This window comes from Aquarana catesbeiana, linkage group LG06, assembly GCF_042186555.1.
Source record: "Aquarana catesbeiana isolate 2022-GZ linkage group LG06, ASM4218655v1, whole genome shotgun sequence".
NCBI lineage: Eukaryota > Metazoa > Chordata > Amphibia > Anura > Ranidae > Aquarana > Aquarana catesbeiana.
In genome coordinates, this window is record NC_133329.1 from 164,760,300 (window position 1) to 164,773,175 (window position 12,876).

Genomic DNA, 12,876 nt, shown 5'->3' on the forward strand with positions numbered 1-12,876 from the left:
TCTTTCCAAAACCAGCCTCCCCTTTTCCTGTGCCCTTTGGAATGCACGCTCTGTCTGTAACAAACTCACCGCCCTTCACAACCTCTTTATCACAAATTCCTTTAACCTACTTGCCATTACTGAAACCTGGCTTCATTAATCAGATACTACTTCTCCTGCTTCCCTCTCCCATGGTGGTCTTCTCTGGACTCACTCCTCCAGACCAAGTGGATGGAAGGGAGGTGGAGTGGGAATCCTTCTAGCCCCATGCAGCACCTATCAGGTACTTCACCCACCTCCCTCTCTGACACTCTCCTCTTTTGAGGCACATTGCATTCATCTATTCTCTCCCATTTCTCTAAGAATTGCTGTCATCTACCGGCCCCCTGGACCAGTATCAGCCTTCCTTGATGACTTCTCTGCCTTTCTCTCTTCTGAAATCCCCAAAATTATTCTCGGTGACTTCAACATCCCTGTTAACACTAACACTACTATTACTTCTAAACTTCTCAGTCTAACCTCATCGATTGACCTGAAGCAATGGATACAGGCTCCTACTCACTCCAATGGCAACACCCTTGACCTTGTCTTCTCCTATCTGTGCACTTTGTGCAACCTTTCCAACAATCCTCTCCCACTCTTTGTTCACCACCTTATTAGTTTTGCTCTCTCCCTGTCTTCCACCTCATCTCCCTCCAACAGTTACATGTAGAAACCTTCGCCACCTGAACCCTTCTCTTCTCTGCTACTGATCACCTCTATGACAAAATCTCACCTCTGTCCTGCCCCAACCTAGCCACTTTCATCTACAACAGCTCACTGTCTTCCTCCCTAGACAAGCTTGCCCCCGTCACTACACGCAGAATTAGTCCCCGACTGCTACAACCCTGGCAAACAGATGACACCAGAAGTCTCAGAAAACGTAGCCGCGCTCTTGAGTGCCTGTGGCATAAGACTAAGATCCAGGAAGACTTCACACAATATAAATCTGCCCTCCTAAAATACTATTCCTGCCTTCACACTGCCAAACAGACTTGCTTTATCACACTCATTAACACCTTCTCATCCAGTCCAGTCAACTCTTCTCTACCTTCAACAATCTACTCTGTCCTCCACTGCCTCCACCCACCAACTCATTCACTGCCCAGGAGATCGCCAATCACTTCAAAACTAAGATTGATACAATTTATGAGGAGATCGCCAATGCACAAAAACCTCCCCCATACAACACCCCATGTCCACAGATACAATCATTACTTCCCTCATTCAACCCTGCTACTATTACTGGGGTTACTAAACTTTTATCTAACACTCATCTAACCACCTGCCCCCTGGATCCTGCTCCCTCGCAAATGCTACGCTCACCCTCTGATTCGATTCTACACTCTCTAACTCACATTTTCAACCTCTCCCTCTCTTGTGGCATCTTCCCAAACTCTCTAAAACATGCGCTAGGCATCCCCATACTTAAAAAGCGCTCACTGGACCCCACCAATCTCAACAACCTACGTCCCATCTCCTTACTTGCCTTCTCCTCCAAACTTCTTGAAAGACTGGTCTACAACCGACTAAGCGACCATCTGACCATGAATAAACTTCTTGATCCCCTTCAGTCCGGATTTCGCCCTCAACACTCCACGGAAACTGCTCTCCTTAAACTCTCAAATGACCTACTAATGGGTAAAACCAGTGGACACTATTCTGTACTACTTCTCCTGGATCTCTATGCTGCCTTTGACACAGTGGACCACCCCCTCCTCCTCAATAAACTCCACTCCTTTGGTCTCCGTGACTGTACTCTTCGCTGGTTCTCATCCTACCTATCCCACCGCTCCTTCAATATCACTTACAACTCTACTTCCTCCTCTCCTCTTCCTTTCTCCGTTGGGGTCCCCCAAGGTTCTGTTCTTGGACCTCTCCTTTTCTCAATCTACACCACCTCCCTGGGTCAGTTGATTGCTTCCCACGGCTTTAAATATCATCTCTATGCTGATGACACCCAAATCTATCTCTCCGCCCCCCAGCTCTCTCCATCTGTCTCCTCACGCATTACCAACTTACTACCCTGGTTCCCCAAAAATAAGACCTAGCGTGATTGTCGGTGATGGCTGCAAAATAAGCCCTACCCCCCAAATAACCCCTACCCTGTTTCCCCGAAAATAAGCCCTACCCTGAAAATAAAACCTACAAGGACTTTAACTGGGGCTCATTTGGGGGGCAGGGCTTATATTGCAGCCATTACTGACAATCACGCTAGGTCTTTTTTTCAGGGAAACAGGGTAGCAGACATATCAGCCTGGATGTCACATCACTTCCTCAAACTCAACCTATCCAAAACCGAGCTCATGATATTTTCTCCCTCAGGTGCCACTTCCCCTGATTTCTCTGTCAATATCAATGGCTCAACTATCAACCCATCTCCCCACGCCAAGGTCCTAGGTGTAATCCTGGACTCTGAACTAACCTTTCAACCCCACATTCTATCACTATCCAAAATTTGCCGCCTCAATCTCTGTAACATCTCCAAGATACGCCCCTTCCTAACCAATGTCACCACAAGCTTCTAATCCACTCCCTGGTCATCTCCCGCCTCGACTACTGCAACTCCCTCCTCATTGGCTTACCTCTAAATAGGCTATCCCCACTTCAGTCCACCATGAACGCTGCTGCCAGGCTCATCCACCTCACAAACCGCTCAGCGTCTGCTATACCCCTCTGCCAATCCCTCCATTGGCTGCCACTCAGTCACCAAATTAAATTCAAGATACTAACTATAACTTACAAAGCCATTCTCTTACAAGCTAGTCTCAAAATACCAACCTAATCATTCTCTTCACTCCTCCCAAGACCTCCTGCTCTCAAACTCCCTTGTCACCTCATCCCATGCTCGCCTTCAGGACTTCTCCAGAGCCTCTCCCATCCTCTGGAATGCTCTACCCCAATCCATCTGATTTTCTCCTACTTTATCCACTTTCAGATGATCCCTGAAAACTCATCTCTTCAGAGAAGCCTATCTGGCCCCCACCTAACAACTGTACATTTATCTTCTCAATCAGCACATTACCCACAGTTATTACCTCTTGTATCTCTTGACCTTCCCTCTTAGATTGTAAGCTCTAAGGAGCAAGGCCCTCTGATTCCTACTGTATTAAAGTGTATTGTATTTGTACTGTCTACCCTCAAGTTGTAAAGCGCTACGTAAACTGTTGGCGCTATATAAATCCTGTATAATAATAATAATAATGTAAAGTAGTGAGTGTACAGTTTGTATAACAGGGTAAATTTGCTGTCCCCTCAAAATAACTCAACACACAGCCATTAATGTCTACACCGCTGGCAACAAAAGTGAGTACACCCCTAAGTGAAAATATCCAAATTGGGCTCAATTAGCCATTTACTCTGCCTGGTGTCATGTGACTCGTTAGAGTTACAAGGTCTCAGGTGTAAATGGGGAGCAGGTGTGTTAAATTTGGTGTTATCCCTCTCACTCTCTCATACTGGTCACTGGAAGTTCAACATGGCACCTCATGGAAAAGAACTCTCTAAAGATCTGAAAAAAGAATTGCTGCATTGCATAAAAATGGCCTAGGCTAAAAGGATATTGCCAAGACCCTGAAACTGAGCTGCATCATGGTGGCCAAGACCATACAGCGGTTTAACATAACAGGTTCCACTCAGAACAGTCCTCTCCATGGTCGATGAAAGAAGTTGACTGCAAGTGCTCAGCATCATATCCAGAGGTTGTCTTTGGGAAATAGACGTATGAGTGCTACCAGCATTGCTGCAGAGGTTGAACGGGTGAGGGGTCAGCCTGTCAGTGCACAGACCATATGCCGCACACTGCATTAAATTAATCTGCATAGCTGTCATCCCAGAAGGAAGCCTCTTCTAAAGATGATGCACAAGAAAGCCCGCAAACAGTTTGCTGAAGACAAGCAGACTAAGGACATGGATTACTGGAGCCATGTCCTGTGGTCTGGTGAGACCAAGATAAACTTATTTGGTTCAGATGGTGTCAAGCGTGTGTGGCGGCAACCAGGTGAGGAGTACAAAGACAAGTGTGTCTTGCCTACAGTCAAGCATGTTGGTGGGAATGTCATGGTCTGCATAAGTGCTGCCGGCACTGGGGAGCTACAGTTCATTGAGGGAATCATGAATGCCAACATGTACTGTGACATACTGAAGCAGAGAATGATCTCCTCCCTTCAGAGACTGGGCTGCAGGGCAGTATTCCAACATGATAACGACCCCAAACACACCTCCAAGATGACCACTGCCTTGCTAAAGAAGCTGAGGGTAAAGGTGATGGACTGGCCAAGCATGTTTCAGACCAAAACCCTATTGAGCATCTGTGGGGCTACCTCAAATGGAAGGTGGAGGAACGCAAGGTCTCTAACATTCACCAGCTCTGTGATGTCATCATGGAGGAGTGGAAGAGGACTCCAGTGGCAACCTGTGAAGCTATGGTGAACTATATGTCCAAGAGGGTTAAGGCACTGCTGGAAAGTTTGAACATTTTCACTTAGGGGTGTACTCACTTTTGTTGCCAGTGGTTTAGACATTAATGGCTGTGTGTTGAGTTATTTTGAGGGGACAGCAAATTTACACTGTTATACAAGCTGTACACTCACCACTTTAAATTGTAGCAGTGTCATTTCTTCAGTGTTGTCACAGGAAAAGATATAATAAAATATTTACAAAAATGTGAGGGGTGTACTCACTTTTTTGAGATACTGTACATACATATACTGTATATATACATGCCTGTTAGCAATAATAAGTGCTTATGTACAGATAATGCAGTTTAAGACTTTACTTTTTATTTTATTTTTATATCTTAGAAAAAAATATTCTTCTTTGTTGGAATGATTTGTCAGCAGCAGTCAAACAATTCTACATTAGTAGAATACTGGTCTGTTACCCAGTGTACAAACAAACAAAAGTATGGAACTCACTTTCTTAGGGGATCCTTAAATAACTTTGCTTGATTAAGTATATGCGATATATATTAAATGTATGGGTTTTCTAATCATGTTATCAAAAGGGATGGAGATGGGAATGCATTGTCACTGACAGTGAGATGACACATTAAATCTTTTGCAGACTAAGGTGCATAACGATAGTGGAACTCTAACAATGCATCAAGAAAAACATAGCTTGTTTTGCACCATCTGTGCTATTAAGCCATTGTGTTCTGTTTTATATGACTATATAATTATTTATTGATATAATTATTTTAGAAAAAAAATGTGGGAAGCAATAATCATGTCCAAAGATATATATTTGTTATCAATAAATATTTTCTACAGTTTAACAGAGAGCACAGACTTTCTGGGGGTTATTTACGAAAGGCAAATCCACTTTGCACTACAAGTGCAAAGTGCACTTGAAATTGCACTGAAAGTGCACTTGGAAGTGCAGTTGCTGTAGATCCGAGGGGGACATGCAAGGAAAATAAAAAACAGCATTTTAGCTTGCAAATGATTGGATAATAAAATCAACAGAGCTTGCCCTCATTTCAGATCTACCCCTTAGATCTACAGTGACTGCACTTCCAAGTGCACTTTCAGTGCAATTTCAAGTGCACTTTACACTTGTAGTTTGCACTTGTAGTGCAAAGTGGATTTGCCTTTTCGTAAATAACCCCCTCTGTGTTTGAAATTATCAGTATCTATGAGATCCAGAAAAGAGTAGCTCCTGGCATCTTTTGGTTCCTTAGAGACATAAAAATCTGCCTTGCCTTAGCCATTAGATGGTGCTGTACATATAACAGTGTTTATTCGGCAGCACAAGTAGAACAAACACATTCTAGAGATATTGGGATGTTGGAATTCATGTCAATTTGTTGACATCACCCCAACAAAAGGCATGACATACTGGCAACTGAAAAATCAGGTTTGGGTTTTCATGGGAGTATGTTTGCATACAGAAGACTTAGGCAGATGTCGACAGGTAGAAATAAAATGTGTTTACCACAATATATCTACACACACTTACAGTATGGGATTTTTTACCTTAGTTTCAGCTCTTGCAGTCCCGTTAAAAAAAAAGCGATCCACCATAGTGGATCTAAGCCCTAAAGGTATGCAAATGCACATGGAATATTTGGTTGAATCTGTAGTTATTTACACCCCATTTCTGGACTTACTGTACCTTCTCCCATGTATTTCTTTTTTGTTAATACCTACCTATTTCAGATGTCATCAGGCCAGTCCAATGACATTCATGGTCCTTGCATGGCAGTCCTCAGTAATGCAGAATAGTGGTGATGACATCAGGTCTACTTTCTGCAATATTGAGTGCAGAATGAGGTGGGGAGTCCATGACCCCCCAGTACTCACAGGATATCCTCATCCTTCCATGTTGAAGACAATGGGTGTCATCAGTAAGCATGAAGATATCTAGGGGCAGATAGTAATTACTGTGGGAAACATTCAAACCCAGGAGATGAGTATTGCCACCAGGGCTACTTTTTGTTTTTTAAACACTACTGGGAGACTATTTAAAAAATGCATGGATTTGGGATTTAAGTATTAAAAAACAGGAGTTTAAATTGACATCAATTATGCAAATGTTACATAGTGAAATTGCATAGCTAGAAAATATTGTTTGCTACAAAAGCTGAGCATGACAGTTTTCACTGTGTGTAATTAACACCCAAAATGCCAATGCAAAGACTTAAAAAACACTTGAAAAAAAAATTAAGGAGTTTTCCACTCTTCTGCAGTGGAAACATCAAGCACACAGCCCCACTAAAATGCAGTGTAGACACATGAGCAGTGCCCTCCATCTAAGCAGCAGTCTCCATGGTTTTCAAGTTAAATCAACAAATTATATACCTAGTATTTATAAATACAACATACCTCAGCTGGAAGCAATGTGTAGGAATAGAATCGCTTCATCTTTGTAACAAGATCATCATTAGAAAAGATCACATACTCGACAAACTTTCTGTTCAAGAGAAACCAGTCAGAGCCACCATCTACAGTGATGCCTTCTGGAATCTTTCTATCCCCAAGACGCCACATGTGTGTGTCACATTCTAGAAACAACCTGTCCAGGCCCTGTTTTCTGATGAACCTGTAAAGAGATTGACTGATTACAAGCATATACTGGTCAGTGACACACTGAATTAATAATAAAATAAATAGAATCTATATACATATTATGTTGGCAATTCTCTAAAATTGATAATTTTGGTTGATGATGGCCAGAAATTCCCTAACGTAGGCTCCATAGCAGGTCAATTGTAAGGTTGGGAGTGAGCTACTTTTGTAGTGTGTGAACCTGGAAGCAGCTCTAAGTGTTACCAACTATGGGATTCTTTTTTTTACTGAAGCTTTAGGCAGAAGGAAGTGGAGAATTGCAAATTTTGTTCCATCAATCCAGAGCACAGTGACCAAACAGGGAACCAGTGAAGCCTTGGTAATGCTTGCTGGTATGGTGATAGATGCTGCCATAAAGTTTGGACTTCAATTATAATTAACTAATTGCCAGGTAAAAAGTTATTATTACCAAGCTACATACATTCAATTGTTTCTGGATTGCTTCACTATGATAGTCAAGTACTGAAGTTAAGCTACCCCCTGAGTACATTTATTATAATCATCCTTTCATGTGATATTTATCCATCCTTTAGAAGCAGCAATTAAGAGGAGACATGATCATGATGTATGAATACATACATGCTCAATATAGTAAATTCAGTAGAAAGCTGTCTACGTTAAGGTCATCACAAGAGACATAACATTCTTTACATTCAATTTTTCCAAAGGAACTGGTTACTACTGCCAATATCTACAGCATGAAGAATGTTGTTTCTGGGAGGTTTTTCATTGTCTGTGGGTATCAGAAGAAATGTTTTACCCTTTTTAATGCTAACTGGACCATGCTTCAAAGGTTTTTTTGTGCCTTCCTTTTGATCAACACCTTCTGCCTGTTTAAGAAACTAGCATGCACATAACATCAGATGTCTGCTCTAGTACCCCAAAATCTTAGTTTCACAAATGCATTTATTTATTTTTTTAATTCCCTGTCATATTCGTGTCATCCTGCTAAACCATCACTGTAATAAGCTGTCTTCCTTGCCAATAGAAAAACACAGAAGGTGGGAGGGGCAGGCAAGTCTATGACATTATCAGGATGTATCAAAACTTGCACTGCAGAATTTAGGGGTCCAAGAAGGCTGGAGTAAGCATCTAAAGGTTAGGGCAGACATCTCTGCATGCCCGCTTTATGCTGTTATATACAATGATCAAACTGTATACTTTAAAGTGGATGTAAACCCGAAAAAAAAAAATAATTAAGGCTTGCACCTTGTACAGTATAGGATTTCATGTCATCTGTGCCCAGTCTTGCCACAAAGAGTTAATCCAGCTCTAAGCAGTCATCTTATTTTTTTTCAGTGGGATAAAAATGGTCAGATAGAGAAATAGATGTCCGTTTCTCCCCCTTGCTGTAAATGATAGGTGATTTACATATCTCATGCACGAGTGTGACAGAGACATTCTGTGTACATCCTGTGTACTTCAGATCCCCTCCTCCTTTCTTCTCCAGCTCTCCCAGGATTGGCTGCTCCACACCTTAGCATGATTGGGCATGCTGAAGTCATGCGGTGACTTTCCTGGGTTTTGACTGGATGTTAGTGATCATGGGGCATAATCCACATGACCAGCAGAAGTTCAGTGTAAGAAATATTGATGCCTGGCCAAGGGGAGTGTAGAGGTGGATGGGGAGTCTACTGACATCACGACTCCATCCACTGAGCTCCAGACAACAGACCCACCCACAGAATCTGCAGTTTTTCTGGTCTCATAACAGACAGAGGGGAGACATTTGACAGGTAAGGATACATGCAGGAGGCATGTATATTCTTATAGATAACTACTATGGCAGTAGTTTAGAAAGGATGAGAGTGGGTTTACATCCACTTTAACCCCTTCCAGACCAGCCGCCGCAGTTATGTTGCGGCAGGATGGCTCCCCTTCACCAGCCTTCATAGCTGTACGTCAGCTCATTAAGACGCTGTAGCAGGCACGCGTGCCCACAGCGTGTCCCCGGGGCCGACCAATAGTGGAGGGGGTGGGAGGAACGTCAGAAAGCATGCCACACTGAAGAATAGCAAACTAATCTCCCCATGCTCTTTCATGTTCCTTAGTCCAGTTGCCCCATATCTTCCCAAATTTTTGGGGACAATTATGACTCATATATGTGATTTTGTGCAGTGGTAAGATGGAGTCGACCATGGCTCTCCATTGGGAAACTGTGGAGGGGTCTGATTGCTTCCAATGAAGCAGGATGGTATTCCTAGCGTAGAATGTTGCATAGAAAATGAACAGCTGTTTGTGTGTATTCGATGTAACATTGTCACAGATATCCTAGTAGTACCTACTAGGATAAGCAGATCTAAACCTATCGATAGGCTTCCAACTGAGTTGATCGTAGAGACCACGTCCACCCAGAACTTTTGTATAATAGGGCAGGACCATACCACATGGAAGAAGGTGCACAGTTATGTGGTGCACTTTGGGCATCTATCTGATTGTGTAGAGTATATTCTCGAAAGTCTCTGGGGGGTAAAGTAGGCTCTGTTTATTAATTTAAGCTGAATGAACCTGTCTAGCAGAGATCATTAGGGGATATATTGTTGGATTCCTTCCTCCCAGTCATCATCCCTCAAGGCAGGCACATCCTCATTCCATTTCCGAAACAATTTGGTCCCTCCGCTGGAATCCTCACAGGATATCCGCAGGTATAATGAAGAGAGAATGCGATCTGCATTGCTGGAGACTAGGAAGCTTTCCATCCCATGTGCAGAGGCGGCTCTTTAATTAGGCAAATTAGGCTGCCGCCTCGCATGCACAGGGGCCTCGCGGATGCCTAATTTGCCTCTGCTCGATTACTGGACTGACCAACAGGCTCCAGGTGCCATCTGTAAAAGCCGTGCGGGCAGCCATAGAGTACACCAGGCGGCCCGCAAATCCATGTCCAAGTCCAGCGCGGGCTGCTCCCTCTCCCTCCCTCCCCCCTCCCTCTCTCTCCCCCTCTCTCTCTCCCTCTTACCCTCCCTCCCTCTCTCTCAACCTCCCTCCCTCTCACCCTCCCTCCCTCTATGCCTCTTTCTTCCTCCCTCACTCTCCCCTCCCTCTCTTTCTCCCCCTCCCTCTCTCTCCCTCCCTCTCTCTCTCCCCCTCCCTCTCTCCCTCCCTCCCTGCCTCTCCCTCACTCTCTTCCTCTCCCTCACTCTCTTCCTCTCCTTCTCTCTCCTCCTCCCCCCTCTCTCTCCCTCCCTCTCACCCTCCCTCTCTCCTCCCTCCCTCTCACCCTCCCTCTCTCGCTCTCCCTCCCTGCCTCTCCCTCGCTCCCTTCCCCTCTCTCTCCCTCCCTCTCTCTCGCTCCCCCTCCCTCTCTCTCCACCTCCCTCTCTCTCCCCCTCCCTCCCTCTCCCCCTCCCTCTTTCTCCCCCTCCCTCACCCTCCCTCCCTCTCCCTCTCTCTCTCTCCCTCCCTCCCTTACTCTTTCTTCCTACCTCACTCTCCCCTCCCTCTCTCTCTCTCCCTCCCTCTCACCCCCTCCCTCCCTCCCTCCCTCACTCCCTCCCTCTCTCCCTGCCTCTCCCTAACTCTCTTCCTCTCCCTCTCTCTCCCTCTCTCCCCCTCCTTCTCTCTCCTCCTCTCCCTCTCTCTCTCCCCCCTCCCTCACCCACCTCTCTCCCCCCTCACTCTCTCTTCCTCTCTCTCTCTCCCTCTCACCCTCCCTCTCTCCCCCTCCCTCTATCTCGCTCTCACTCTCCTCCCCTCTCCCTCCCTCCCTCTCTCTCGCTCCCCCTCCCTCTCCACCTCCCTCTCTCTCATCCTCCCTCCCCCTCTTTCTCCCCCTCTCCCCCTCCCTCCCTCTCCCCTCCCTTTCTCTCCCCCTCTCTATCTCTCCCTCTCCCCCCCTCCCCCTCCCTCACTCTCTTTTCCTCTCTCTCTCCCTCCCTCTCTCTCTCCCCCTTCCTCTCCACCTCCCTCTCTCTCCACCTCCCTCTCATCCTCCCTCCCTCTCCCTACCTCTCTCTCCACCTCCCTCCCTCTTTCTCCCCCTCCTCCCCCTCCTCTCTCTCCCCCTTCCTCACTCCCCCTCCCTCTCTTCCCTCCCTCTCTCCCCCTCCCTCTCTATCTCTCCCTCTCTCCCCAATCCCTCTCTCCCCCTCCCTCTCTCCCCCTCCCTCTCTGTCTCTCCCCCTCCCTCTCTGTCGCTCCCCCTCCCCTTCTCCCTCTCTCTCCCTCTTTCACCCTCCCACTATCTCTCCCCCTCCATCTCTCTCTCCCTCCCTCTCTCTCCCCTCCCCCTGCCATTTTTACTTGCTTGAATTTTTTTTAATCCATTATGGGCGTCAGTGGGGCCTCGTGTCTAAATTTTGCCTGACATGACATGTGTTCCCATACTTGAACAGTCGTTCGCATTGAGGTAATAATTTCTGGGTGTGCTCTTGGGCCCCTAAACACCAGGTTTCTTAGTGCAGCATAAGACCCCAAGATTGCCGCCTCCAGGTTCACCGAGTGGTTAGAGTGAGATTGGGTAAACCACCATCTCACCGTCACCGTAATTGCTGCCCAGTAATATTGTTTGAAACAGCGAAGTGTCAATCCCCCAAGGGATAGGGGAAGTTGGAGGGCTGTCTTGGCAATTCTAGGAGCGGATCTGGCCCATATGAAAGTGGTTATTATTTGGTCTATTTTCTGAAAAAAGGAGTTGGAAATGGGGATGGGGTTATTGCGAAACACAGAGGAATTTGGGGAGGAACATCATTTTAAGTAGGCTGATTTCCAGGTTTGGCATTTAGAGGTGAGACGAAGTACCGGGTATACGTTGTCGGTTAGCTATAGGGCAGGGTCTCTCTGAACTTCTATTCCCAGGTATCGAAATTTAGTGACACATTTTAAGAGTGTAAGGGTTGTTAAAGGGGGGATTGCCTGGAACAATGGGAAAAGTATGGAGAAGAAGCCGTAGTGATTGTTAAGTCTCAGGGCTTCTTCTAGGGAAGCGGATGCATCTGGGAGGTATAGAAGGGGGTCATCAGCATAGAGGGAATTTTTTTCAGTCACTGAACTCACTTATGGTGGCAAAGGTTCATATGGCAAGGGGTTCTATGGCTAGGGCAAATAGCCCAGGGGATAGGGGGTAGCCCTGCCAGGTGCCTCTACCTAGGGAGAAGTTTGGTGATAGGAGACGGTTTGTCCTTACTCTTGCTGAGGGGTTTTGGTAAAGTAGTTTTATCTAAGAAATATATTGAGGGCCGAAGTTATATATCTCAAGTTGTAATGGAAAACGGAAAAGAAACTGCGCTAAGATATATAAAAAGGATATGAAAAATGAACACACCCAACACGATGTACCTAAACAGTAGAGAGATTTCTATGCGAAATAATGGAAGCAGCAATTCTCCTGTATAACATTAAAACAGTGAGTGAAATGAAAAAATATATAGAATCGCGCTAAACCTATAAATATGAAATAAATATGAGCTACAAACAGATAATCAAGACACACCGATCCTGGAGAGATCCAAAATTCGTCGTAAATCAAGCAAAAATATACCAGTGCCTGTACGGTCTAAAACCATTATTCTCAAAAACATGAGTAAAACACCATAAATGAAATAAAATGTATATGTGACATATATAGGTGAAATATGATAATAATAAAAAAGTCAAATCATATATGCAAAATTAAAGTATATGTGGCATCCACCCGTGCAAAATTGAAATAAAATAAAGTCTGTCCACAAGTGGAATAAATCTTCAGAAATTGATATAAAGAAGACTGTGTTGAATCCACCACCGTTTAGTAGAGTTACTTCTTACCAGAAACCCATGATCCCCCGTTACAGAGGATCAAGGGAAGGCTGTAATA

General features: G+C 45.0%; 1 protein-coding gene across 1 annotated transcript in view; it reads right to left on the bottom strand.

Annotated features, from left to right (window-relative positions):
- The window catches only part of XYLT1 (xylosyltransferase 1), a 656,093-nt gene that overhangs the window by 148,314 nt on the left and 494,903 nt on the right, over nucleotides 1-12,876 (bottom strand). The window contains exon 6 of the mRNA XM_073591126.1: nucleotides 6,843-7,059. Within this exon, the coding sequence (XP_073447227.1) occupies nucleotides 6,843-7,059 (217 nt within the window). The remainder of the gene's footprint in view (nucleotides 1-6,842; nucleotides 7,060-12,876) is intronic.